The sequence below is a fragment of the Theropithecus gelada genome, chromosome 3, assembly GCF_003255815.1.
Source record: "Theropithecus gelada isolate Dixy chromosome 3, Tgel_1.0, whole genome shotgun sequence".
NCBI classification, from domain to species: domain Eukaryota; kingdom Metazoa; phylum Chordata; class Mammalia; order Primates; family Cercopithecidae; genus Theropithecus; species Theropithecus gelada.
The window spans coordinates 166,910,507-166,937,197 of NC_037670.1; the positions used below are offsets into that span (position 1 = coordinate 166,910,507).

Sequence of the window (26,691 nt, forward strand, 5' to 3'; positions counted from 1 at the left end):
GCAGAACCTGAGGCCTGCCTAAGGATACAGTGAGCTGACAGTGTCCTGCAGGGCCAGTAACTGGAAAGGCCAGTTTCCTATGGAAATGCCAGAAATATTCCTGCCCTGACGGAGGCTCAGGGTCTGGTGGCAGCCTTTGCCAGGCACTCTGCTGCTTCCTTTTTTTTTTTTTTTTGAAGGAGTCTTGCCTTGCTCTGTCACCCAGGCTGGAGTACAGTGGTTTGATCTCAGCTCACTGCAGCCTTTGCCTTCTGGGTTCAAGAGATTCTCCCATCTCAGCCTCCTAAGTAGCTGGGATTACAGGCACCCACCACAAACCCTGGCTAATTTTTTGTATTTTTAATAAAGATGGAGTTTTGCCATGTTGGCCAGGCTGGTCTCAAACTCTTGACTTCAAGCGATCTGACTGCCTCTGCCTCCCAAAGTGCTAGGATTACAAGTGTGAGCCACTGTGCCCGGCCCCTCTGCTGCTTCTTCATGTGATCTGTTTTAATTCTGACAGAAATCATTCAAAAGAAGTATTATCTTACCTGTTTATACATTTGACTGAAGCAGCTTTCCTAGGTCTCACATACACTCTGATTTCAGGCTTGCTGTAGTGAACAGTTATGTGCAAGTCCCCATTCACCTCAATCTAGCAGTGCCCTTCCACAGGTGCATGCTGGGAGTCTCTCTACTTCCTCCCCAGGGCTCTTCTATGATATTATCTGAGCCCACCTGGCCTGTACTCAAAGACAGCCAGAGGTCCTGATGCTCCTGGTGAGACAGAGGGCTAACGCTCCAGCCTGTCCATTCATGCAGAAACTTCACACAGCATTCTATGTGCTCCTGAGAGGCGCTGACAGATTCCATCTCCTGTTGCTCCAACACAAACTCAATATTGCACTTTCTTTCTGGCTTCTTCCTTCCCTATTTTATGTTTCTTTCTTAATTCTTCCTGGAGCCATTTCCCACATATCATGCACCTAAGTCCCCATCACAGACTTTGTCCTCAGGGACAGCCTATACTGTAGCAGTGATGGAATGAAGCCACCATCCAAAGACCCTTCCCTTTGAAGGAGACCATTGTTCTTTTACTCATACTGCTACCCATTCATTTAAAAAGTCTAACGATGACGTATATAAACTAATCTCTTCCAGGTTCATTTGGAATTATTTCTGAATTCTCAGCAGCCTCAGGATGGCTCTCTGTTCTCTTAAAACTCTGAACACAATTTGAACTGAATAGACTTGGGTTCTCTTTACAGAAGCAGAGTTTGCCTGGACTCAGGTAATCATTCATTCCATTTTTCTTTTATTCAATAAATCTTTAATGAGTTGCAGGTGCAGAGTAGATTCAAGTTTTGTGGGGCGCAAAGCTGACACAATTTTAAGGAGCTCCTTGCAAAGGAGAATGCAAAATGACAAAGTGTTGGAAAGGTCCTGTGTGAGTGAGAAGGCCTGTGGTTATTCTTCATTGACTTCATGGCAACTGCGTAAGTACTGTCCAGGTATGTGGGAAACACCAGCACAGAAACCAGACAAAGCTTCAAGTTGAGGTAGACACTTCCAAAAAATTGTTTTAACTTATTACACTTAATAATGAGTTAATTAAAAAGTAAAAGAATATATTCCCTGTAGATGCTTTTCTCCCCAGAAAAGTTAGAGTGCTGTTGAAAGTACTGACATTCTTGGTAGATTACACCTCATTTAGGGAAGGATCGTTAGAGTTCTGGGATTCTATGTGCCCTACCCCCAAAATGAAAGTCCTGCACTGGAAAGCTTTTATTTTTCTCTCTGCCGTGGCCCAACCATAAGGATTGGCTCCTTTGCTGTGTGGCTCTTGGTCTCCCAGGACCAGGTGAGTTCTGGGCATAGATGGGAAAGTCCTTCCTGGGCTAACTAGGCCCCAGCCACGGCCTCCCATGGGGGTGCTCATGGGCCTTCTCCCTGTCTCCACTTCTGATTCTATGTCTTCTCTCACTGGAGCATGATTGCGGGAATTACCCATCCAGGTTGCACCAAGATGTGCAATAGATAATCTGTTGTATCTGAAGAAACAATAGCAGTGCTATTGACTGGATGTAAGTTTGGCGCCAAAGCACGTTTACACTTCCTCCAATCTTCTCCCATTTGGTGAATACGAGATCTTCTGAATGGAAATAGAACATTTCTCTGTGACCCTAGAGACTCCAGATAGGTGTAGTTCTGGGTGAATATTTCATCCACTTCCTTAATGAGCCTCCTCTTTTCTTCACAGGAAGTACAGTCACTTAGAGGACTTAGGTGGTGAGTGTTTGTGGCTTCACCTGAAGCAAAGGGAAAAATCGTCCTCATGAGAACACACACCAGCCTGAGCTCGGATGGCGAGGCTCCCATCAGGTGCCATGAGGTGCTAAGGTGTGAAGCGAGTCTTCAAATGTGAATGACCTTGAACTCATAACTTTGAAACCTTTCTGGATGTCAGTTGACTCTTTTAACCAAGGGTATCTCTGTAGGCTGAAATACAAATATCCAGAGGTTAAACAAAGTGGAAAATAATTCAATTGGGAGTTGAATTTTGTACAGAGAAGTCATAAAAGACACCAGGACTGCTATGACAATATTCTTTGGACTACAGAAATATTCATAAGTGTTAAAACAGCATTCAAATGAAGAATTTAGCATAATGGGAATAAAATATGCATAGAAGAACAAATTTCCCTACTAAAATCAGGGAAAGAGTTAAGGAGTTTATTAGATTTCTTTCAAAACAGACCTAAAAATTTTTCCCAATCTAAGCTTCTCAACTATCTCTGTAATAAATGATTTATTCCTGTGGGGAAGAGAAGGGGCGTGGCAGGTTAGCTCTGCAGTTCAAGCATTTAGCAGGGACAGTGACATCATCAAGTCACTGAGAGCTCAATTTCAATTTGCCCACAGCAGGGCTGGGAGTCACAAGATCCTGACCTGCAGCTGAAATGGGCACCAGGCTCTTCTTCTATGTGGCACTTTTTCTGCTGTGGGCAGGTAAGGGCTGGTCACAGGAGGGCCTCCTTCCCTGGAATTCCCAAGGCCTCAATGAAGGCTTTTCTGTTAGGATGACAGCATCAGTGTCTGTTGTTCTCTATTACAGGACACAGGGATGCTGAAATCACCCAGAGCCCGAGATACAAGGTCACAGAGACAGGAAGGCAGGTGACCTTGACGTGTCACCAGACTTGGAATCACAACAATATGTTCTGGTACCGACAAGACCTGGGACATGGGCTGAGGCTGATCTATTATTCAGCAGGTGCTAGTATCATAGATAAAGGAGAAGTCCCCGATGGCTATGTTGTCTCCAGATCAAAGACAGAGGATTTCCCCCTCACTCTGGAGTCAGCTACCCGCTCCCAGACATCTGTGTATTTCTGCGCCAGCAGTGAGTCCACAGTGCTGCACAGCTGCCTCCTCTCTGCTCATAAAGGGCAGTTAGAAAAACTGAGGTTGCCTGTGCGCCCGAGTCTGGGCCCCACGGTGGGAAGTCCGGGCCTCCGTAGGAGTCAGAGAGCACTGCCCAGTCTGGGGGTGTCTTAGAGCAGGGGCCATATGACCGTCAGTGCTGTGGCTCTATTCCTAACCCTGTCTCAGATGATCTGGAGTTTGCCCCAACACCCTGACCTTGCTGGGTCTCTCTTCCGCAGCTCTCTTTTTCTGCTTGCAGAATGGAAAAGATATTTTGTTCATATTCCCAATTCCCTGTATAATTTGAAAGCCAACATATTCTTCAGTGACTTCTTCATAAAAACCTTACCATATCCTCTACTACTCACAGACACAACTCACAGACACAAACCTTCCCCCATGTGGTCCCTGCTCCTGGCTGCCTTTCTTCTAAGGGCAATAGCCCTACAAGGTCCTCTATCATTTGTCCTTCACCTTCCTCTCCACCATCATTTTGCCTCAAGTTTCCCCCAGCTCTCCACTCCAGCCACATTCCCCTACGTTCAGTTACAGCTTCATAGGTGTAGTGTTGTTTTCTACCCTGGGGATTGTTTATGAATAATAGATTATTTCTACTTCACTGAGCATATGTGCCTCCAACTTATTCCCAGGCCTCTACTTCATTCCTTACATAAACGTCTATTTCAGGTATGTTTACTCTTAACTGTGAAAAGCAAGACAAATTTTACTAGAAAAAAATTAAGAAATATATTTTTAGCACTCATTTGAGGAATTAGTTTTTTAGAGGACACACGAGAAAACCAGAAGCCACAAAAATATTTGAGGCCGGGAGCTCATGCCTGTAATTCCAACACTTTGGGAGGCTGAGGCAGGCGGATCACTTGAGGTTGGGAGTTCGAGACCAGCCTGACCAACATGCAGAAACCCCATCTCCACTAAGAATAGAAAATTAGTTGGGCATGGTGGTGCTTGCCTGTAATCCCGCAAACTCGGGAGGCTGAGGCAGGAGAATTGCTTGAACCTGGGAGGCGGAGGTTGCAGTGAGCCGAGATTGCGCCATTGCACTCCAGCCTGGGCAACAAGAGCAAAACTCTGTCTCAAAAAAAAAAAAAAAAAAAAAATCCTAACTCCAGTTGCCTTAAACTAAACTTTTGTACACCAAAACATAGTATAAGAAATGAAATGTTAAGCCACAGCACGGGAAAAAAATGAGGAATGCGTGCAGATGAAGAAAAATCAGTGTGACAAAGAAGAGTCAGGTTCACCTGTGGCTCCTCTATGCTTCCTGGCCTCACCTGCACTTAGAGGGCTGGGAGCATGTCACCAGGTTCTGAATAGTGGGAGGTGAGTAAAAATAATGCTAGCCCAATTTCAAGTCTAGCCATTAAAAATATCCTATAGCTCTGTGCTGAGGGTCCCTGAGCGTCCTCCCGCGTTTAGAGATTTGGCATATGGCATAGAGTTGTACTCACAGCTAAGATTTATTAACATGTCATAGTAAGTTGTCAGCAGCAGATCATATGGAGAAAACACACAGGAGGAATCTGGAGGAACCCAAACTCAGGCCTCCTTATGCTCTCTTCCTCCCAGGAGGGTCACACAGGGTTCTTGTTTCACTCAGTAGCAAAAATGCATTAACACATGTCCAGTGCTTCTGCCAGGTGAGTCCATCAGAGACTCAGCAATCATGAGGTTTTAGAGGAGGCTGGTTACAAGCACATACTGCCTAGCATTAACCAAAAATTCAGAGTCCAGAAGGAAATCTGGTGTTCAGTACAATACTGTTTGCAACAGCAGTCTAGGCACAATGAGCCGCTTCTCTCAGGAGAAATTTTGTCAGTGCCGGGCACTGCTCGCCAGTCAAATTGCCAAAGATCAGCCAAAGTCCAATCTTGCAAGCGGGCAGTCTCAAGCCTGCTCTCAACTCTTTTCTGCACAGACACTCTTCAACTCTCTTTTGCCATGTCTGGATGAGTTTGGGAGCTTCATGGCACAGATTATAAACTGGAAGCAACTTGGCTCCCTGGGTCATAATTTGGTGGACAGCCATGGAAAAAAGCTACTCATGCCCTACTGGGTTTTGTGGTCATGAGAGGTAAGACCTGATAGAGTTCAGCCACTGAGATTTTAGGATTTGTTTTATTTATTTATTTTTCCTGTAGCATAGGTGTCCTTTTCTAATAAAGTTAGTGTGTAAATGAGTAAAACATTCTCATTAATAAGAAGACAGCCCAATAAAAATGGCAATAGTGAAGCTGAATAGGCAATTCACACAAGTGAACGTAAGTTACCACTAAACGTGAGAATAACTTTTTAACCTTACTTATAATCAGAATATAGCAACCTGAAATAATAAGTTATGATTCAAAAATTACTAGATCGGAAAGTTTTCAAAGGAGTAACAGTCCTAAATTTGAGTAGACATTTGGACTAATGAAAACTGCTTATATATCCACTGCAAAAGATAATGACAACTACATCAGAAAACCCACTGTGGGATATATTGTGACTAATAGCATTTCTTGAGAAATTATCACTGTGTATAAATCATCTGGGTTCCTTTTCTTGTCTTTAGGTTCAATCATGGAGAATTCAACTTTAAGTATTTATTTTTCCTATTGCAAAGGTAGTTTGTTAAAAAAAATCTTTTAAAAAAGTGGGCTGGGCACGGTGGTTCACACCTGTAATCCCAGCTACTCAAGAGGCTGAGGCAGGAGAATCTCTTGAACCCGGAGGCACAGGTTGCAGTGAACCGAGATTGTGCCACTGCACTCCAGCCTGGGTGACAGAGTGAGACTCCAGTTCAAAAAAAGAAAAAAAAAAAAGGGTAGGTGGGTGGGGGAAATATGTGTAACCTATAATTTTGTCACTTTATTTTTAAATTGTACAGTTCAGCAGCATTAAGTTCATTCACTATGTTGTGGAACTGTCACTATTATCTGCTTCCAAATTTTTTTTCATTGCCTCAAACAGAAACTCAATACCCACAAAAGAATAACTCTGCATTCCCCCTCTTTCTGCTAACCTCTAATCTAATTTCTTTCCGAATGAATTTGCCTATTGTAGATGATTTATGTAGAATCGTACACTACTTTTCCTTTCGTGTCTTGTTTCTTTCACTTAGCACAATGCTTTCAAGGTGCATTCATGTTGTAGCATTTATCAGAACTTCATTCTTTTTCATTTCTCAGTAATATTTTGTTGTATATATATACCACATTTGTTTATTCATTCATTGATTGATTAACATTTGGGTTATTTCCACCTTGTAGATATTGGGAATAATGGTGCAAAGAATATTGCCCTGAAAATATCTGTTTGATTCCCTGTTTTCAATTCTTTTGGTCTATGCCTAGGAATGAAACTTCTGGGTCATTTGGTAATTCTGTTTCTCCTTTTAAGTAACTACCAGAGTGGTTTTTTGTTGCAGCTGCACAATTTTAGATTCCTACCAGCAATGTCAAATTTCTTCATAGAATTGCCAGTACTTACTTCTTATTTTTCTTTTCAAAGATATTATTAAGATGATTATTACTATTTTGTATAGCCATCCTAGTCAGTGTGGATAATACCTCACTGTGGTAGTGATTTGCATTTCTCTAATGACTAAAAATGTTAAGTGTCTTTTCTTATGCCTATGAGCAATTTGCACACCTTCTTTGGAGGTACTTTTTTTGTCTGATTGTTTTTCTTGGGGTCTCTCTTGACTTTAGAATTATGTTGGTGTACTGTGACAATGCTAAAAGAAATTGAGTTTGAACTTCATTCGGGAGATTTGTAGTTGGTAGTGTTTTTAGTGCAGTACTTCTCTATCTAAGGAACGGTCTAAGAAACAATACAAAGTAAATTGACTAATTGCTTTATTTGTTCTTTGTTTGTGTTCTCTTTTTTTTTTTTTTTTTTTGAGACGGAGTCTCGCGCTGTCGCCCAGGCTGGAGTGCAGTGGCGCGATCTCGGCTCACTGCAAACTCCGCCTCCCGGGCTTACGCCATTCTCCTGCCTCAGCCTCCCGAGTAGCTGGGACCACAGGCGCCCGCCACCTCGCCCGGCTAGTTTTTTGTATTTTTTAGTAGAGACGGGGTTTCACCGTGTTCGCCAGGATGGTCTCGATCTCTTGACCTCGTGATCCGCCCGTCTCGGCCTCCCAAAGTGCTGGGATTACAGGCTTGAGCCACCGCGCCCGGCCTGTTTGTGTTCTCAATAGCAATAGGCACAGTATTTTATTTCTAAATGTTATTCCTTCTGAAAGGAACAAAGCATAAATGATTTCTTCATAACTGGGGCAGGGAAAGTGCTAGAACATCTTTTGGCAGAAATCAAAGTTTTAAAAATCTATGAGGCTATAATAATAAGAATTTTTAGGTGAGCATCTTTTCATTACCAAATAATGCTAATTGATATATCTAAATGGAGAGTCAATGTAACTGTCAACATAATTATAGACAAAGACCGTCAGTAGATGCCAGAACTACCAGTTGTTTTTTTTTTTTTAACTTCATCACTTTGAATTGTACAACTCTAGTCTCCTGCCCTGTTGGGTTTCTGCTGAGAAATCTGCTGAAGGCTGTATTGGGGATCCCTTGAATGTGATGTTTCTTATTGCTTGCTGCTTTCAGTATTCTTTGCCTTTGATGTTTGATAATTTGATTACATTGTGGTATGGTTTGACTGTGTCCCAACCCAAATCTCATCTTGAATTGTAACTCCCACAATTCCCACGTGTTGTGGGAGGAACTCTGTGGGAGGTGATTGAATTATGGGGGCGGGTCTTTCCTGCTGTCTCGTGATACTAAATGAGTCTCATTTAGATCCGATGGTTTGAAAATGGGGGTTTCCCTGCACAAGCTCTCTCTTTTCCTGTTGCCATCCAAGTAAGACATGACTTGCCCCTCCTTGTCTTCTGCTGTGATAGTGAGGATTCCCCAGCCATGTGGAACTATAAGTCCATTAAGCCTCTTTTTCTTCTCAGTCTCTGGTATGTCTTTATCAGCAGCGTGAAAATGAGCTAATACATGTTGTGACTTAGGGAACTCCTTTTGGGTTGAATTTAACTGGCAACCTCTGAGCTTTCCTTACCTGGATATTGCTGACTTTATCCAGATTGAAGGAATTTTCAACCATGTTTTTTATATGCTTTTGGGACTGGAACAAGATATGTACATTTTTCCAATGCATCACTCCATGGATTACTACTCAGTTACAGAAGGTAAAGGACATATTAAAAATGAAGAGATCTGGTGTCAGTTACCTCAAATATGCATTGACAAAACAGCATAAAAATGACATTCCACATTCTTGTGATTGACCAGATGCAATAGGAAATACACATCATCTATGTTTTATATTTGCCAAGTAATTAGCCTCCAATAGTATAGAAATTCTTGTTGTGGGCCATTTTACAACTAAGCTGACCTGGACACTTCGAAAACTTATAATCATGAAAAACAGAAAATATAACAAGTAGATGGAAGAGATGTATAATTTAAAAGTAACTAAGGAGAACCGATAACCTCGTGAAATACACGATCTTTGATTTTGTTCTAGAGGAAAAGTGAATCAAAACCAAGGGACATGTTGAGACAAACAGAGAAATTTGAGTGTGAAGCATGTACTAGATGACAATGCTATATGAATGCTAACGTTTTGAGTGTAACAGTGACACTTGTGGTTATATAAGATAATGCCAATTTTTTAGGAGACCCATTTTAGTATTAAAGATAAAATGCTTCAGAAATTGAGGGCAATATATGTATAGAGAGATAAAGCAAAAGTCACAAAATGTACAATCGGCACACAGACATATATTTTAATATTCTGTTTATTTCATTATTCTCTCACCTTTTCCGTAGATGCTCAGTTTAAAAAAAATTGAAGAAAAATATTAGCAGACCAAAATAAAATGTTGTTGTTATTTCAGAATGATAACATTGTTGGGTATTTCTTATATTCATTTTCAATATCTTTGAAATATTATGTCATTACCATAAAATAAATATATAAAATAAGGTATCTTTTAGTCTAGAGTATACTTTTTTTTTTTTATAGGAAACAGGCTATGATTTTTAAGAAAGTCCCAAAAGAAGACAAGAGAATTTGCAGTCTGAGGACAAAGCAGCTTGGTATCTCTGAGGCCAGTGCAAAATTTAGCTACTAATGCATGTCAAGAGGACTTTTAGCAAATACACAGGACTATTCCCTCTGTGTCAACCGATTCTGAGTATTCTATAGTTTGGCTGAAAACTCAAGAACTTTCAAAGGTGACTGAATGTAAAGAGAAGAGTAGTGATTTTCCAAAGTTAAGGCTGGACAATATTTATTTGTGCAACAAGGAGAGAGGCTGTCTTAATTTGTCCTCTGCTGCTATAGCAGAATAGCTGAGGCTGGGAAAATGTATAAAGAAATTTATAAGGAAAAGGCCTTTATTTGGCTTGCAATTCTGGAGGCTGGAAAGGCCAATAGGGCATCAACATCTGCTAGACTTCTTTTGAGGGCTTTGTGCTGTGTCATAATATGGAAGAGAAGTGGAAGAAGGAGCAAGCCTGTGCAGGGAGAGCCAGGATGAGCAACACTATCACTTTATAACTGCCTGCTTTTATGGTAACTAATCCAGATCCTGGAGAGAGAGAACTGACTCCTGGCATTCATCTTTGGTGAGGGATCTACCCCCATGACCCAAACAACTCCTATAAGGTTCAACTCCCATAAGGCTCACACTACCCCAGAGAAATGTGAGCAATGTGCCTGTAGCAACATCGCTACATTGAGGAACAAGCTTCAGCATGAGTTTTGGTGGGAACAAACCATACCTAAACTATAGGACAGGCTCTAGCAAGACAGTAAGAATAGAAAGAACTGGGAAAAATTTTCCCTGGTTTCTCACAAACACTGTCCTGTATTAGCCCTGATTCTATTGAAGATAGTATAGAAGTCCCACCAGTATCTCTAAGCCATGGACCAAGGACCTGAGTCCAGTGACACTGAACCATTGGCCATCAGAAGGCACTGGGGTTTGATGATGCTCAAATGTTTTTGAAACAGGGCTCAGTGCTGCCTGAGATGTTAAGTTTAAAGGAAAAGTGTGTATCCTAGTATCCAGTATCTTGTTTGCAGAAGTTGTGAGTAGTCGGTGAAATGTGAGATATTTAAAAAAAAAAAAAAACAAACCCTTTATATTCATTGGTGCTGGTATGTTCTGCTCAGCAGTAAAATCTGAACTGTAGCAAATCTTTGAGTGGAGACTGTTCTGGGCTTGCCTGGGAAGTAGATGGAGGAGAACCAGGAGCCAGCCTAAACGCTCAGAGACCCGTGCAAAGGGAAAATAACTGCCTCCTCAGGAGAATTCAGAGAAATGTGAGCAAAGCACCTGTACCTTACACCTTACCTATTCTAGTTATGCCCTGGACAATGTATATGATGATGTAAGGGAAATATAGGAGAGTGGACAATTCTAGTTTATGCTAGACAGGCTATTCCAAATTGCGGGTAGTAACACTACAGATATCCTTAACAAAAACCAGATTTCCCAGGGCTCTGGCCTTTTCTTCCCTGAGCAGCACAATGACCGGTTCTTGCCTTGACAAGAATTCTGTCATGAATTTCTCAGTTGCACTGCCCAGGAAGCAGATGAGGCCTGGGAACAATGAGGAATGTCCTCCCTGGACTTGGCATACTTCACACGCAAGCACACCACATGGGGGTCCTGTGACTGATAGGTGTGATAGACAGATAAGTCCTGTTTCCAGCTACCAGCCTCCATCCCCCGAATGCTGTTGTCACCCAGAACTATAACCCTGGTCACAAAGATGGAGCAGGTAGTGACCCCTTAATGTGAAGAAATTTTCCATCATGAAATTATTGCCTGGTGCCTACATGAGCTGGACTCAAACCAACAGCTTTTTGCCTCAGTAATAAAGGATTTATGACAGAAGTGGATGGCTCTGGTAATTCTATACCCACAGGTATTCACCTGATAACCTTGACATGTGTCCCCTAGGTGTTACCGGTTTGTCGGAATATCTCTGGTCGCACCTCACTGAACACATATATCTTCGTTCCCACCTCTCTGGACATGCATCTCCTTGTGTTATTGTCTTATGCCAACTCTAAGGAGCGCCATCCCCTAACTCCTTTTATTTCTTTTACTCAGGCAAGGAATAAAAATGTGTTTGTGACTAATGTTGCCCCATTAGAAACAAACAACAGATAATGACCACTACTGTTCAACTGTAATTTACACGAGAGGTGTAGCTATAAGGTTATTTTTAGATTTCAGCAAGTCTGTTTGATTTTGCATTTCTTACAATATATGCTGATATTTTCAGGTATAAGAGAATTCCCCACTCATCTTCGATAAAAAATGAGAACTTACTTTCATTACATTGGTGACCCAAAACTATGGGCAGAACCATGATGAAGGCTTGGTACACAATGCATCATGAATGATAACAGCAAAGAGGAAACTGCTTATGGGCCTTCACTAAAAATGAACCCTTCCAACTTTGTGCCCAGCGTATTATTTTATCCCTTTAGCTTACAGTGTGTCAGCTAGTTCAACAAGCTTCTAGGATAAACTCGTGTCAATTACCCCAGCTTCTAAGCCCATAGGACCTGGAAGATAGAGAACCTAGTAAAAGAGAAATGCCCAAAGAGAAGGATAATTGCTGATAAGACAAAAAGGTCACTAATTGATATCTCTGTTTTGAGTTGCCTTCAACTCGAAACATCCAGCAGAGGATGGGCCTAGAGATGGAGTAGGAGATCCAATCCCGAAGCCCTAGAGATGTGAGTGAGGACACTTGGCTGAACTTACACAGTCTGTGAATATGGTAAAGCAACTTTGTGCTCTGTTTTAGTTTATAATAATTGGTTTCTAAGAAGGTAGGCATTTGTAGAGGCAATGATGTCACTGTGGGAACTGCCATGAGAGGACAGGGACGTCCCTCCTCCTCTGCTCCTGCTCACAGTGACCCTGATTGGGCAAAACTCCTATCCTGCCCTGAGCCTGCCATGGGCACCAGGCTCCTCTGCTGGGCGGCCCTCTGTCTTCTGGGAGCAGGTGAGTCCTAAGAACACCATGATCACATTGGGTCTCTCAGTGATTATTTCAATCATTTCCTTCTATTTTCAAATTCTGTCTTTTTCCTTCACAGAACTCACAGAAGCTGGAGTTGCCCAGTCCCCCAGATATAAGGTTATAGAGAAAAGCCAGGCTGTGACTTTTTGGTGCAATCCTGTATCTGGCCATGCTACCCTTTACTGGTACCGGCAGATCCTGGGACAGGGCCCAGAGCTTCTGGTTCAATTTCGCAATAACGATGTAGTAGATGATTCTCAGTTGCCTAAGGATCGATTTTCTGCAGAGAGGCTCAAAGGAGTAAACTCCACTCTCAAGATCCAGCCTGCAGAGCTTGGGGACTCGGCCGTGTATCTCTGTGCCAGCAGCTTAGCCACAGCGGTGCAGAGACACTTCCCTCCTGTGCATAAAACTGCAGGGCTCGCTCCTCTCTACTCAGCTCACAGTAGCTTTTCCTTATTCCTCATCCTCCCAGGGAAGCGAGTTTTCAGATATAGCTAGGATTCATCTAGTGGAAGGAAATAAACTTTTTCTTTTCTTTTCTTTTTGGTTTTGAGATGGAGTCTTGCTCCATTGCCCAGGCTGGAGTGCAGCAGTGCAATCTGGGCTCACTGCAGCCTCTGCCTCCTGGGTTCAAGTGATTGTCCTGCCTCAGCCTCCCCAGTAGCTGGGATGACAGACATGTGCCACCATGCCCAGCTAATTTTTGTATTTTTAGTAGAGGCGGGATTTTGCTATGTTGGCCAGGCTGATTTCGAACTCCTGACCTCAAGTGATTCACCCCTCTCGGCGTCCCAAGGTGCTGGAATTACAAGCATGAGCCATTGCACCTGGCTGGAAATAAACTGTTTCTTAAAACACGAAGACTGCATTTGTTATTTGAAAATATGTCTAAGGAATTTGAAACACCTCTCGGTGAGAGTTCAAGAAACCAAAACTGAAAGTGACTTATCAGACTTAGTCTTCTGGAGTACTAATAGTTGTTCTATTTTAAAAATGAAACAATATTTTATATCAATTAAAAAATACATACATTTGAAAAATAAAAACATGCAGTCAATAAACATATGTGACAAATTTTAATAATACAGACAATGATTGTATGTGAGTGACAAACAGCAGGCTCTCCCTCTGCAGTTGTTGGCACATGAATGATTTGAATCTTATCCTTGGTGATACCCTGACTCTGGAGCCTCCTCTCGACCTCTCATTGGATGTGTTATGCAACCAAATCTCAACAGGTACTATGTGTTTGGAAATCTTTTCCCCCTGTTTTTGGGAAAATATGTTAATATGAGTAATGTTAATGATGATGATGTTGATAATTTCAACTACTTCATTCAGCACCCTTTAAATTTCCAGGAAATGCACACAAATGGATATCCTGGCAACGAGTCCAAAATATTAACTCAAAACCAACTCTGCTACTCCAGAGCTCTCTACCTCTTCCACGTAACAAACATATCCCAACATTATATAGGGCTGGGTCAGCTAGTTCAGAGACTGATGGGGACACCTCCACTTGTCTGTCCTCATATATTAAAATAGCTCCTTAGTTGATGTGGTTTGACTGTGTCCCCACACAAATCTCAACTTGAATTGTATCTTCCAGAATTCCCATGTGTTGTGGGAGAGACCAGGGGGATGAAATTGAATCATGGGGGCTGGTCTTTCCCATAGTATTCTCATGATAGTGAGCAAGTCTCACGAGATCTCATGGGTTTATCAGGGGTTTCCACATTGCTTCTTCCTCATTTTCTCTTGTCGCCACCATGTAAGAAGTGCCTTTTGCTTCCAGCCATGATTCTGAGGCCTCTCCAGCCATGTGGAACTGTAAGTCCAATTAAACATATTTTTCTTCACAGTCTTGGATATGTCTTTATCAGCAGCATGAAAACAGACTGATACATAAGTGCATTAGATATTCCTGAAAGAACTTCAGAAGCAATTAACTGCCCCTGGTCCGGTTGCCCCCTCTGTTAATGCACTGTGTGTGTCCAACTATAGTCTCTACCCTAGCTTCTGCCCAGACTCTCTTGTACTAGAAATCATTCTGAAGTATTGGTTAGAATGTTTGGAAATGCAGTTTCCTGGGAATCTTCTGAAGGACTGTCACTGTCCCTCAGCCCCTCCTGACTTCCCTTTCCATCCACCTGACTGCAGGTCCTAACTGATGGCCATGAACTCACTGCACATCTCCCTTCCTTCTCTACAATTTACTTAGCTAACAATACCTCAGTCCGGTGGTGGGTGACCATGACCATCCTCCACTTCCTTGCCAGAATTTTCATTTGGTTCTTTTTCTAATTTATGAGGTCATCTTTTATGGTTAGTCATTCCCTCATAACATTTTTTGAGTGTATCTTTTATTTTGTTGAGCATAGGACACTCAGTTATTTCAGTCTGCCTGCTTATTTTCACCTCTGTGGTCTTGGTGGACATTTTTGTGTGTGTACTGCTTCTCAGTCCTTTTTTTTTGTATTTTTCCTTATAAACCTGATTATTTTTGACATCATGCCAGACACTATGGTTGTAGAAATAATTTCTGGTCTAGGATGGATATATCTTTCTCCAGAGATAGTTTTATTGTGCTTTGTAAAGAGCATGGATGCATAAACAATCCAGGACTCCCTGAAACAGAATTCAAGGCTTGAGGTGTCCTGGAGCACCTGGAGGACAGGCTTCCTTCTACTTCATTGATTCTATTCAAGTCCCTCAATGGTCACACATGAAGTAAGTTCTGGTCTTTGCCTTTACCCCCCTGGCCTGTGAGTCAGCTTCCTAAGTGCTGAGCTGGGATCAGCAAATGCCCCTAACGGCAGTGACTGCTGTGCTCACTCCCCAGGCTCCTGCCTTCTCCAAGATTCTGGCCCAGTCATTCCTCATTGTATCTTTAGGATACGAATTAGTTGCAGTTTGTCAGTGTGGTTGTTTTACCTAAGTACATAAATAATAACAAAAGCTTTAATCTGAGTTCCCTCTTCTGTAATTATACAGATTAAAGTCAAAACATTTTATTTGAGGTTTTAATTTTCTTTGAATTTTAATGTCAGATTCTTAGTCTGTGATTTGTTTGATATTTGACTTAAATAGCATAGAGACGTTATACAGAAACTTTAATTTTAAGGAAGGACTTTTTAAAAACTTGAAGTGGATTTATAATCAAGTTGGGACCCTCACTTGGTTTTGAGACTTTATCATTTGAGTATTTTTATGTTATTTATTACATAATCTTTGATGCTTCATTGGGTCGTGCGACAAGATGAGAATAGAGAGTGAATATTTAGACTTGATCAGAGAGCACAAAGTGAACATGGAATTAATTTCTGTTGATGAAGAGTCAAACTATGTAAAATATTTGAAGACATTTATTCTAAGCCAAATATGAATGACCATGGCCTATGAAACAGCCCTCAGGAGGTAGTGAGAACAGTGCCCAAGGTAGTCAGGGTGCAGCTTGGTTTTCTACATTTTAGGGAGACATGAGACTTGAGACTTCAATCAAACACAGTTAAGAGATACATTGGTTTTGGCCAGAAAGGCAGACAACTGGAGGCAGGAATGGGGAGAGGCTCCAGCTTAAAGGTAGATTTAAAATTTTTCTGGTTGATAACTGGTTGTCTCTCAGGTTAAATTTTAAAAGAGCCCTGGCTGGGTAGGAAGTCCATTCAGATGACCGGGGGGCCTTAGAATTTTATTTGTGGTTTACACTTCATTTCTGCATTGTTGTGACGCATTTGTGACGTGTTTTTTGAGCACACCTGAGGTGCAGGGGTCAGAACTAGAGGAAGTCTAGTTATATCATCTTTTCCTACTTAAACCTAGTCTTCTAGGAAAACGCTTTGCTCCACATTTTCCATTTTGGGGAACTTCCCTAAATAATGCTCTAGTTTTATTCTTTCTATTGCTTGCCAAATCTTCCATGTGGGAAGAGAAATAAGTTATTTTATTTAGTCTCCTCTTCATCTGAGATTCATCTCTCTTCATCATCTCCTTTTCATCCTGGCTACTGAGAACAAAGGCAGATTTTTTGGTGCTTTTTCGAAATGCACTGAGACCAGTGGGGAACTTTCTTTTCTTTACAGGGATGGCCTGTAATTTGACGGGGAGAGAGAATGGGTTAAATTCTGATTAAAGACAGTGTTGGCCGGTCGTCTTGCTCTCCCATCTGAGCCAGGTTGTTTATGGATATTAAAACTGACATTATGTCTCCATCCGTCAGACAGTAATGTCCATCTCTCAGGAGGTTTCATCTTAGGTCATAACATTGTTTTATGACCCTCCAACACCAACAAATTATGATATCTCGTTTACCCACGGCTCAATCAAGGGAAGTGCAAGTCCTCTGTCTTGACAAAGAGCACGTTTGTGCTGTTCCTGCCTACTGGCCACTAGGAGGCACTGTGGTTTCATTGTCAACCGGAGTCTATGGGGGAGGGGATGGAGGATCCTTAATGAAAACCCTGGAGGTGGACCTAGATTCAGGGAGCTGGGTTGGAGGTGTCTGCAATGAAGGCTGAGGATAAAGGGATTACAGACCAACCCTTTTGCCTCTATTGATGCGGAGATGGGTTTTGCCCTAAATTGAGATTTGAGTGGGGCTCTGAGTGGCAGGTGTGCTTGCAAGTGGATATACCTCCGAGCTCACTGAAGACGTGGAGGCACAAGGAGCTGGGGTGGTGCAGCACCCGTGTTCTGGGCTTGGAAAGCATTTAATTTCCAAATCTTTGTGAAAAAGACAATCTTGCTTCTGATTTATTGTGTGGATAGAGAATGTGAGAGATTCTGTGCTCTGGGCTTTGCAAATTCATTAAGTTCAAGGATCAATAAACTTTTGTGTCACAGGAGCCTTGCAGAGCCTGGCCCCAAGCCAACCGAGGTCAGCCCTACCTGTTCTGTTGAATGTAGAGGGAAGAGCAGGTAGAATTAGAGGCGCTATCCTGGACCATGTCAGAGGGAGCCTGTCCTCAGGGAGCTTCAATCACAATGATGCTACCAGCAGCATATACACTTATTAGCAAGGCTTAGGGTGGAGTAGGACAGAATTTTCTCCCCCAAGAACTTTTGCTCTGAGCAGGAAAATGCCCCAATCTAGTTCTAAGTCTGTTACTCTAGATGCCTCTGTGTCCCTGGAAGAAGGTGGGGTCTGGGCATATAAAAGTTTTGTTTGTTGGTTTGTTTCACCTGGCTTGATTTCAGGTTTTTCCATGTGATCGCGTATCTGACTCTACCAGTGTTTTGTATCCGGCTTCTGTCTCTCTCTCCCATGAGTCCCATGGCTGCTACAAGGTACTCAATTTCTATTGCTGCTGTAACAAACTACCACTAACTTGGTGGCTTACTACCACACAAGTATTACCTTACAGTTCTGGAGGTCAGATGTCCAAAATGGATGTTACTGGGCTAAAATCCAGGTGTTGGCAGGGCTGCATTCCTTCCTGAGGCTCTCGGGGAGAACTGTTTTCTCTCCTTTTCAGCTTCTAGAGGTGACCAGTGTTCCTTAGCTCATGACCCCATTGAATCTTCAAAGCCAACAAGGACTGGCTGAGCCTTTGCTCACTCTGCATCACTCTGACGCTCACTCTTCATCCCCCCTCTTCCATATTTTAGGACCCTTGTGATTACATTGGGCCTCTATATTAAAGTCAGCTGATGGGCAACCTCACTTCAAGAGGAACTTTAATTCCCCTTTGTCAGATAATTCAACACATTCATAGGTTCCAGGGATTCGGCCTGGGCGTAGTTGAAGGGCCATCGTTCTGCCTACCAAACCCAGGCACCTGGTAACAGGGAGGAAAACACATTGGTCACCTTGAAAACTGATTGATGACCACTGTTTTACATTCTGGATCTAACACACACAACAAAGCGACGGAACCCACAAGGAAACAGACACCTCAGGTCACACAAGCTCATCTGTCAACTATTTGCTCCTTAGGATTGGCAAGTGCCCTGTGTTGCAGGGGACTCAGCGGTATGCCTCTGTGCCAACAGCGAAAACGTGACCTTAAACTGCTCCTTCTTCGTTAGCAAATAACCTAGTTGACCAATCCACAGAGTAGGGGTTCTCTCAGCTGTGTACACTCTACACCCTGAGAGGAAGTCAGTTAGTGAGATGCAAGATTCTTTTATAAGAAAAAGGCCAGGTGTAGAGATTAAGAAATGCTGATCTTTGCTAGAGGTAAGAATAAGATGTAAATCAACTCTGGAGCATTTAATTTCCAAATCTTTGTGAAAAAGACAATCTTGCTTCTGATTTATTGTGTGGATAGAGAATGTGAGAGATTCTGTGCTCTGGGCTTTGCAAATTCAATAAAGTTCAAGGATCAATAAACTCAGAGAGGTCCTTCACTGCAAAGAAGAGCTTTGAAATCTAATGAGCTTTCGGGACACCGATCCAGCTCCCGTATCTTTAACAATGCAGTTGACGTACTTGCTCTTCCTGGGTAACTCAGATGCTAACTTCTAACTCATTTAAGGGCATTTGAAGAACTAGGAGCACAGAGCCACCAGTGAGAGATATAGGAGAGTTTGCAGAGAAGTTGGCTTGCAATAAGGCAATGAGTTCATCTTTAAATACTTGGAGTTTGAGGTGCAGATGGATATAGTTGGCAGGCTCCTATGTAAGGAATGTTATGGAGAAGGTGCGATGAATTGACGATATCAAAGCAAATCTACAGGGACCCTCTGCAAATGTGCCTCTGTATCTCAGATAAATTATAGCTGACTTCAGTCCTGCCTGATTCATCTCCCAAAAATGTAGCCTCCACTTAAAGGAGCTTTCAAGTTGGGGGTGGTGGCCCATTCAGTGATGTCACTGACAGATGCATCTTGTGGGGGTAAAATGTCCCAAAGTATCTTTTTTCGCTCATGTTCATAAGGGCCCTGGTCTGGAATGTGCCACATCTGCTCTCACTCTGCCATGGACTCCTGGACCCTCTGCGTGTCCCTTTGTATCCTGGTAGCGAGAGAGTCCTCACATATTTATCATCCTCATGCTGGGTCTCTGTCTAGATGACTTCCTGTGTTTTCCTTACTCTGTTTCCTAATTTTGCCTTCTTTTATAGCATGCACAGATGTTGGCATTATCTAGTCACCCAAGCATGAGGTGACAGAAATGGGACAAGCAGTGACTCTCAGATGTGAGCCAATTTTAGGCCACAATCTCCTTTTCTGGTACAGACAGACCTTCGTGCAGGGACTGGAATTGCTGAGTTACTTCTGGAGCCAATCTATTATAGATGACGCAGGTATGCCCATGGATCGATTCTCAGCTGAGAGGCCTGATGGACCGTTCTCTACTCGGAAGATCCAGCCCACAGAGCAGGGGGACTCGGCCGTGTGTGTCTGTGCAAGTCGCTTAGCCATAGCACTGCAGAATCTCCCCCTCCCTGTGCAGAAATTCTGGTGCTGCCTCTTTTCCCCACAGCTCCCAGCAATCCTGAGCAGTCTTTCCTGCGTCACCCCCCCCACAAGAATAATTAAGTGGGTTTGGAGCATGGCAAAGACAGAAGATGATACAATATCAACATACAAAATCTTGTGTAGGAGATAATATAGAAAATGCGTTTTGCAAATTTCTCACAAATTGTGTGTGGGGTCAGAACTCACACACAGGTAGGATAAACCTTAATTACTCACACTGTAGGTTTCCCTGCCTTCCTATATTTGCCACCCCCATCCAAACAGTGGGAGCTCCTGAGAATGGCTATGTCTTGTGAACTACTCTGCCCACTTCACTCTCTTCTCACTCTAAGCCGTGAACAGAAATTTCCCCTACAAGTGCTCTTTATTATAAATGAAAGTTCTTCTCTATGATTGTGGACATCCCTTTATAATGCTAATTTCAATTTAAGATTTATATATGGATTTTTACATTACACTTAAAGAGATTTTCAATGTGGATAATACAGGCAGTTTAATACATTAGAAGTAAGCTACCCCTCTTGGCCTACAGGGATCCATTTGTTTCTATCTTGCATAAGGCAAGCCAGGTGCTAGCTAAAGGTCTGTGTGCACTCACAGGACACTGATGAGATCTCCTCCACTGCCTGTTCTGGAACCTTTAATATGAATATACACAGGGTGTCTAAAAGCACACAGGGCCGGGTATGGTGGCTCATGCCTATAACCTCAGCACTTTGGGAGGCTGAGGCAGGAGGATCGCTTGAGGTGAGGAGTTCAAGACTAGACTGGGAAACAGTGAGATTTTGTCTCTAAAAATATATATATACTAAAAAGTAGCCTGGTATGGCAGCCTTAGCTACTCAGGAGGCTGAGTTGAGAGGATTGCTTGAGCCCTGAAGTTCGAGACTGGAGTGAGCCATGATCATTGCAACAGAGTAAGACCCCGAATCACACGCAAAAAATAAATAAATAAAGTTAAAAAACATACACAGGCCTGGCCAGTCTTACTGTGCCCTCTTTCCTCCCTGATGCTGCGTCCTGAACGGCCAAATCTGTATATTTTTTTTTTCTGGTTTATGCCACACATTTCTACACAGCACTCACAATTTATCATGAAGAGTTATAATGTCTTTCTTCTCTAGTAGTATTTACATACTGATTATTTCTCAACCCCTATCAGTGTATCATCGACAACTGCTGCAAAATGTGCCTGTATTTTGTCTGCCCAAGACAATTTGGGTTTACCCGAGTTCTTTCATAGAGGCCCAGGTTTCACTTGTCACTGTCCTATTTTTGTTATTCAAAGGCCAAGACTTTCAAGATTAGAATGATGCCAAATGAAATTCAGGGTATTCTTTAATGTACATCGGGAGACCTACTCTGTGTTTATATATTGTTTTGGTGTCTTCCTTGCTCTTTGGGCTTCTCTCTGCTGCCTCCAGATCATTTTCCTTCCTCCTTTGAAGCCCAGCTCCTTTACACACATGGCGTGAGAACAGGATCCTTCTTTGCTGCACTTGCTTCTTTCCCTTCAGAACTCTCTTCTCATTCTATCCTTCTGTCTGCGACTAATCTTGTCATCATTCTTAATGACTACTCATCACATAGACCATTTTTACATTGGTTTGGCTCCTCACTTTCTTGACTTCCTCACTTTTGAGTTTTTTAACCTACAGTGTTTTTAAGAATTGCTTCCATGATTATAGTAAATATCTACTAAATAAATGCATATCTTTCTCAGCTTTGAGCTTTCTGTGGGTTGGGACTTTGTTGGACATTTTATCCATTAATCCTGACATTGTATATCTGATAAGGAAGGTATTAAAAATCACATGTTTTGAATCAGTGAATCAATAAATAGATTTGAAGAGACAAATGCAAAACAAAATTGTTCAGAGCTGGCTGTGCTGGAATGGACTACAGATAGACCGTGTAAGAAATAATAAAATCATCTGGTAATTTCAATTTATCTTTAGAATCTTTGGACAGAACAGCTCCAGGGGAATCAAGGGATCATAGATGGAAAGAGAGACAAAGAGGTTAGGAGGTGAGAACTGGCTAGCGTAGCAGTCCCTAACCTAAGGTTTTCAAAGATAATATCGAGGTCCTCAATTTCTTTTTATATTTTTTGAAAATGACAGGAAATTATGCACATGACCCAAGCTATACATGATAGGGAAATTGACTCACATCTTTGCTGAGATGAAATAATAGTAAAGTTCTGTGAAATTATGAAATTAACTTATAGGCTCATCTCATGCCTGATTGGCAGTGCTGTGTGTTACAAAAATGACAAAATATATGATTACTTTAGAAACATTATTTTAAAAAAATTAGCATTTGCCAAGAATGGGGGTAAAAAATTAAATACTGACAGATGGTACGAGGAATGGAGACGTTTGAAGCTTCCAGAGCCTCTGATCCGGCTCACCCCACTTTCCCAGGGCCCATGTCTTCTAAAGTTCATCTGCGTAGAGAAAGGGAAGTGTGGTTGTGCAGGAAATACAGCAGGTTAGGAACGCACAGGCTCTAGAGCTTTTACAGGCTTTAACATCCTGTGTATTTGTGCTATTTCCACAGCCTGGAACAAACTGTATTCTCCCCAAACGGGGCCAGACACTGCTCATCTATCAAGGACTGACTGACATCTCCCTTCCTCTTTGCTTCTTACCCTGACATTCCCTGGTACTATAGTGTATCATTCTCTTTCCTTTACATTCAGAGGAAAATTCAGGGTATATAATTGATACTACTTGATGTTTGTGAAATGAATAAATTAATGTCCATTTATACAGAGCTCTGAAATATTATCTATTACTGTTTTCCCTTCAAAAGGGGCTCCTTTTACCTGAAATATAACGGACAGTCATTATGGCTCATCTCAATTTTCCATACAATTTCTGCAATATTCCAAGCAAATGTGTTTTCCCAGTCAGGATTAATGAGCAGTACTACCCAGTACCATAACTATATCTAAAGCTGGAATTCACAAATGTCCATTTGCAACAAAGAAATTTATGTTATTATAATATTTATCCAGTCCCATGATCCAGTAAAAGAAATTCCTCACCACAACCATGCTTTTCCAAAACTACATCTTTGTGAGTCTGGAAACATTATCAGGGGTGCATCCCAGAAACCAACCTAAAATGCTGAGAGAAAAATTTGCTGTGCTCAGTAAGAGAATCTTATCATCCTTGCAATAAGAAGATACCGTGTGTGTGTGTGTGTGAGTGTATTTGTGAGTGTGTTGTGTCTGTGTGTGAGTGTGTGTGTGTGTGCATTTTCTCCTGCAGATCCATCCACATGAAAATAGTTTATCTTTGGATTGCATTACTAAGAGGCACTGGGTCACTGGGGGAGCTCGTAGGCACTTCTGGCTAGTGATGGGAAATGTCAGACCACTCAATCTGCCTAAGTTATAGCCAATAGGGTTGTTTATTTCAAAACTTTTTATAAATTCAGAATCAAATATGTAAAAACTGGAAGCCCCTTTTATTCAATGCACTATATTTGATAATAATGACTTTAAATACAAAATGTGAAGACACATGCATCTTATAAATCAAAAGGAGATATGAAGTATTTTTCCAAGATCATTCTGCTGGATATCTTCACACTGTTAAATTCTATGCCCTGTCTTATTCAGGCTCTTCTCTTCCACCTTATCATGCAAATTGCAATGACATAACGACTATTAATTTTGCAATCAAAATGTTGGTTAATGCAACTTTTTGTCTCCACTGGCTAAGGGAGGATTTAAAGTTTAACCCTAAATTGGCTTATCTGGGAAAGCTTAGAGAGGGTGTATGTGAGAGGGTGGGGGTTGCAGGAGCGGGATGCAGGATCTCTGTTACTGATTTGGACAATCTAGAGCTCATAAGGTCATAAGGTGTGAATCTCTGAGACTATGGATCTATAGCCACTTGGAGGCGCTGTGTCTCCGCAATGCTGCTGGGAACCCTGGGGAGGGGAGGGCAGGTGACCCAGAAGAGGAAGGCTGAAGAGAATGCCTGGCTTGCCTGCTAGCATCAGGTGGGGGCCATTTGAGTTCAGAGTGGGTTCTGAGTTAAACACAGACCTCTCACTGTCCAGGGAAGGGTAGGGGTGTGAAAGGCCTCAGTTTGCACCAACAAGAGAGTATCTCTGTGTCTGTCTGGCCAGTGGACGGTGAAGGGGCTGGGGCATCAAGGGCTTGGGAATCAGTGTCAGGGCAGGGACAGCGGTGGGCGGAGTAAGGTGTGACATGGACATGTGGACACTGTGCTCCACCTGCTCCACCTTTAGTTTTGGGACCCTTCAGGGCAGGAATGATACATCAGGTAGCAGAGCCAGGGACCCGCCTAAGGGTACAGTGGGCAAAGGATGGCCTGCAGAGGAAGTAAATAGAAAGGCAAGTTTCCTATGAAAATGCCAAAACATTTCTGCCTCCACTCAGAAAAAGACCACGAAAGGGATGTTGGCAGCCAGAGAGACTCAGGATCTGGTGATCCAACAGGTCTTTCCCAAGTTACCTCTGCTGCTTCTTTATGAGATCTGTTTTGATTCTGACAGAAGTCATGCAAAATAAGTGTTAACTAACTGTGCATACTTTTGACCGAAACAGCTTTCCTGGGTCTCATATACCCTTAGATGGAAGAAACCAGACCTAGCGTTGGATAGATCAGTAGTGAGGTGACTGTAGTTAACATCAACCAATTGTGCATTTCAAAATAGCCAGAAGAGAATAATTCAAATGTTCCTAAGGTAAAGAAAAGACAAATATTTAAAGTGATACCTATTCCAATGACCATGATTTGATTATATTAATGTATCAATGGTCACATCTACTTAAAAAATATGTACATCTAATATGTATCAATAAATAGTTAATTGAAAAGAACATAACTGGCTGAAGTCTGTTCCTCCAACACCTCTACCCACTGTCCCCACTCTGCAGATTTGTCATCTCACATGGCCTTCCCTTTCCAGGTCCCCATTAGCAGGAAGAGAAAGTAGGCATTATATATGATCATTATAGTCTCTTTGCTGTCCAAGGAACATACAACTTCCAGGCTAACCATGTTCATTCATCCTTCATTGTGACAAAAAAGAGAGGTGCAATTTTCTGCACCATGGCTGTGCTATGAATGAGGCCAGGTGATCTCTTTAATGAAGGCTGTGTGAGGAGAGAGTTTTCTCAGTGCACAGCAAAGGGAACGGGGTGTTTTTAAAGGAAAGTGTAGTTTTCCTGTACCTGATGTAATTTATTATGAGGGAAAAGACACAAATCATTATTATTCATTAGTTAATTTATTGATTTCATAAACATTTTAAGCCCCCCGCTTTGTACAAGGGATTGTGCCACATAAATTTAAAAACGAAACAAAAAATAAAATTTAGAAAAACAGATAAGACAATTTTTTAAAAAGTACATTTCTTGCCTTTGATAGTATTAAGGCAATTAATATTGAAATGTATTTACTGAATTATTTTGAAATGTATTTATTAAATTATTTTGCTAATTCAAAGTACTTTAATGTTTCTGAATTATACAAATGTCCTCTTTTAAAATCTTTCTCTTTAGTTACCTACCTCCTTTTACCACCTTTTAAAAAAAATTTTAGTGAGGACATTTAATATGAAATCTATCCTCTTAACAGGCTTGTAAGTATACAGCAGAGTGTCGTAGTCCACAGAAACAAGGCTGTACAGTAGATCTCTAGAACTTCCTCATCCTGCTTAACTGGGAATTTTGTACCTGTTGACAGCAACTCCCCATTTCCACCAATCCCTAGCCCTTGGAAACCAATGTTTTAGTTTTTACTTCCATGAGTTTTTGAGTATTTAGGTTGCCTCATAAAAGTAGAAAAAGGCATGGTGGCTCATGCCTGTAATCCCAGCACTTTGGGAGGCCGAGGTGCGCACATCACGTGAGGTCAGGAGTTGGAGACCAGCCTGGCCAACATGGTGAAACCCCGCCTCTACTAAAAATACAAAAATTAGCCGGGCATGGTGGCATGCGCCTGTAATCCCAGCTACTCAGGAGGCTGAGGCAGGAGAATCATTTGAACCCGGGAGGTGGAGGTTGCTGTGAGCTGAGATTGCGCCACTGCACTCCAGCCTGGGCAACAGGGTGAGACTCCATCTCAAAAAAAAAAAAAAAAAAAAAAAAAGAGTCATGCAGTATTTGTCTTTCTGTGTCTGGCTTACTCACTTACCATCATGTCCTCCAGGTTTATCCACATTGCCACATATGGCTAGATTGTCTTCTTTTTTGATATTATTTCCTTGTGTGTATATAACACATTTAAGGTCTGTGGTAATAAATGCATAGTATTTGACTGTTTCTATAAAACCATGCGTCACATGAGTGGCAGGGTCATTTGCAGAGGTGCAGGCTCTGAGTACATCAATGCACCTTTATGGTTCAATTATGCTGCATGGAGAAGACTCAGAAAAAAACCATAATTCCATCCTTTATTGTCATTTTACGATGCACAAAATAGAAGTCCTTCATTTGCAAAATTTCAGTTAATTAGAAATTCAACTGTCAGAAAAAGCCTTAAGACACAAATGCTATTCTCATTTTACAGACAGGAGGGAATTGACCCACAGGTTAAAAAACATGATCACATTAAATGGCTATTAGGATGCAGTACTGGGGGTCCAGCTCTGACCTGTCAGTCTCTGGTCCCTGTGTTTATAGCTCTGTGCTATAAGGCATTTTCATAAAGAGTGATGCCTAACTTTCAAAATCAGAGTATTTGCTCTCTACATCCCTTTCAGACCTGCTGGCTCCAATAACATCATAGACAGAGGTGAAT

General features: G+C 41.9%; 2 gene segments (V, D, J or C); both read left to right on the plus strand.

Annotated features, from left to right (window-relative positions):
* Positions 1-2,939: 2,939 nt before the first annotated feature.
* LOC112621707 lies at positions 2,940-19,194 on the plus strand. The segment is given in 3 exon segments: positions 2,940-2,988; positions 3,095-3,393; positions 19,159-19,194. Coding segments are annotated over 3 exon segments (384 nt in total).
* LOC112620213 lies at positions 12,349-13,329 on the plus strand. The segment is given in 2 exon segments: positions 12,349-12,460; positions 12,555-13,329. Coding segments are annotated over 2 exon segments (474 nt in total).
* Positions 19,195-26,691: the final 7,497 nt, after the last annotated feature.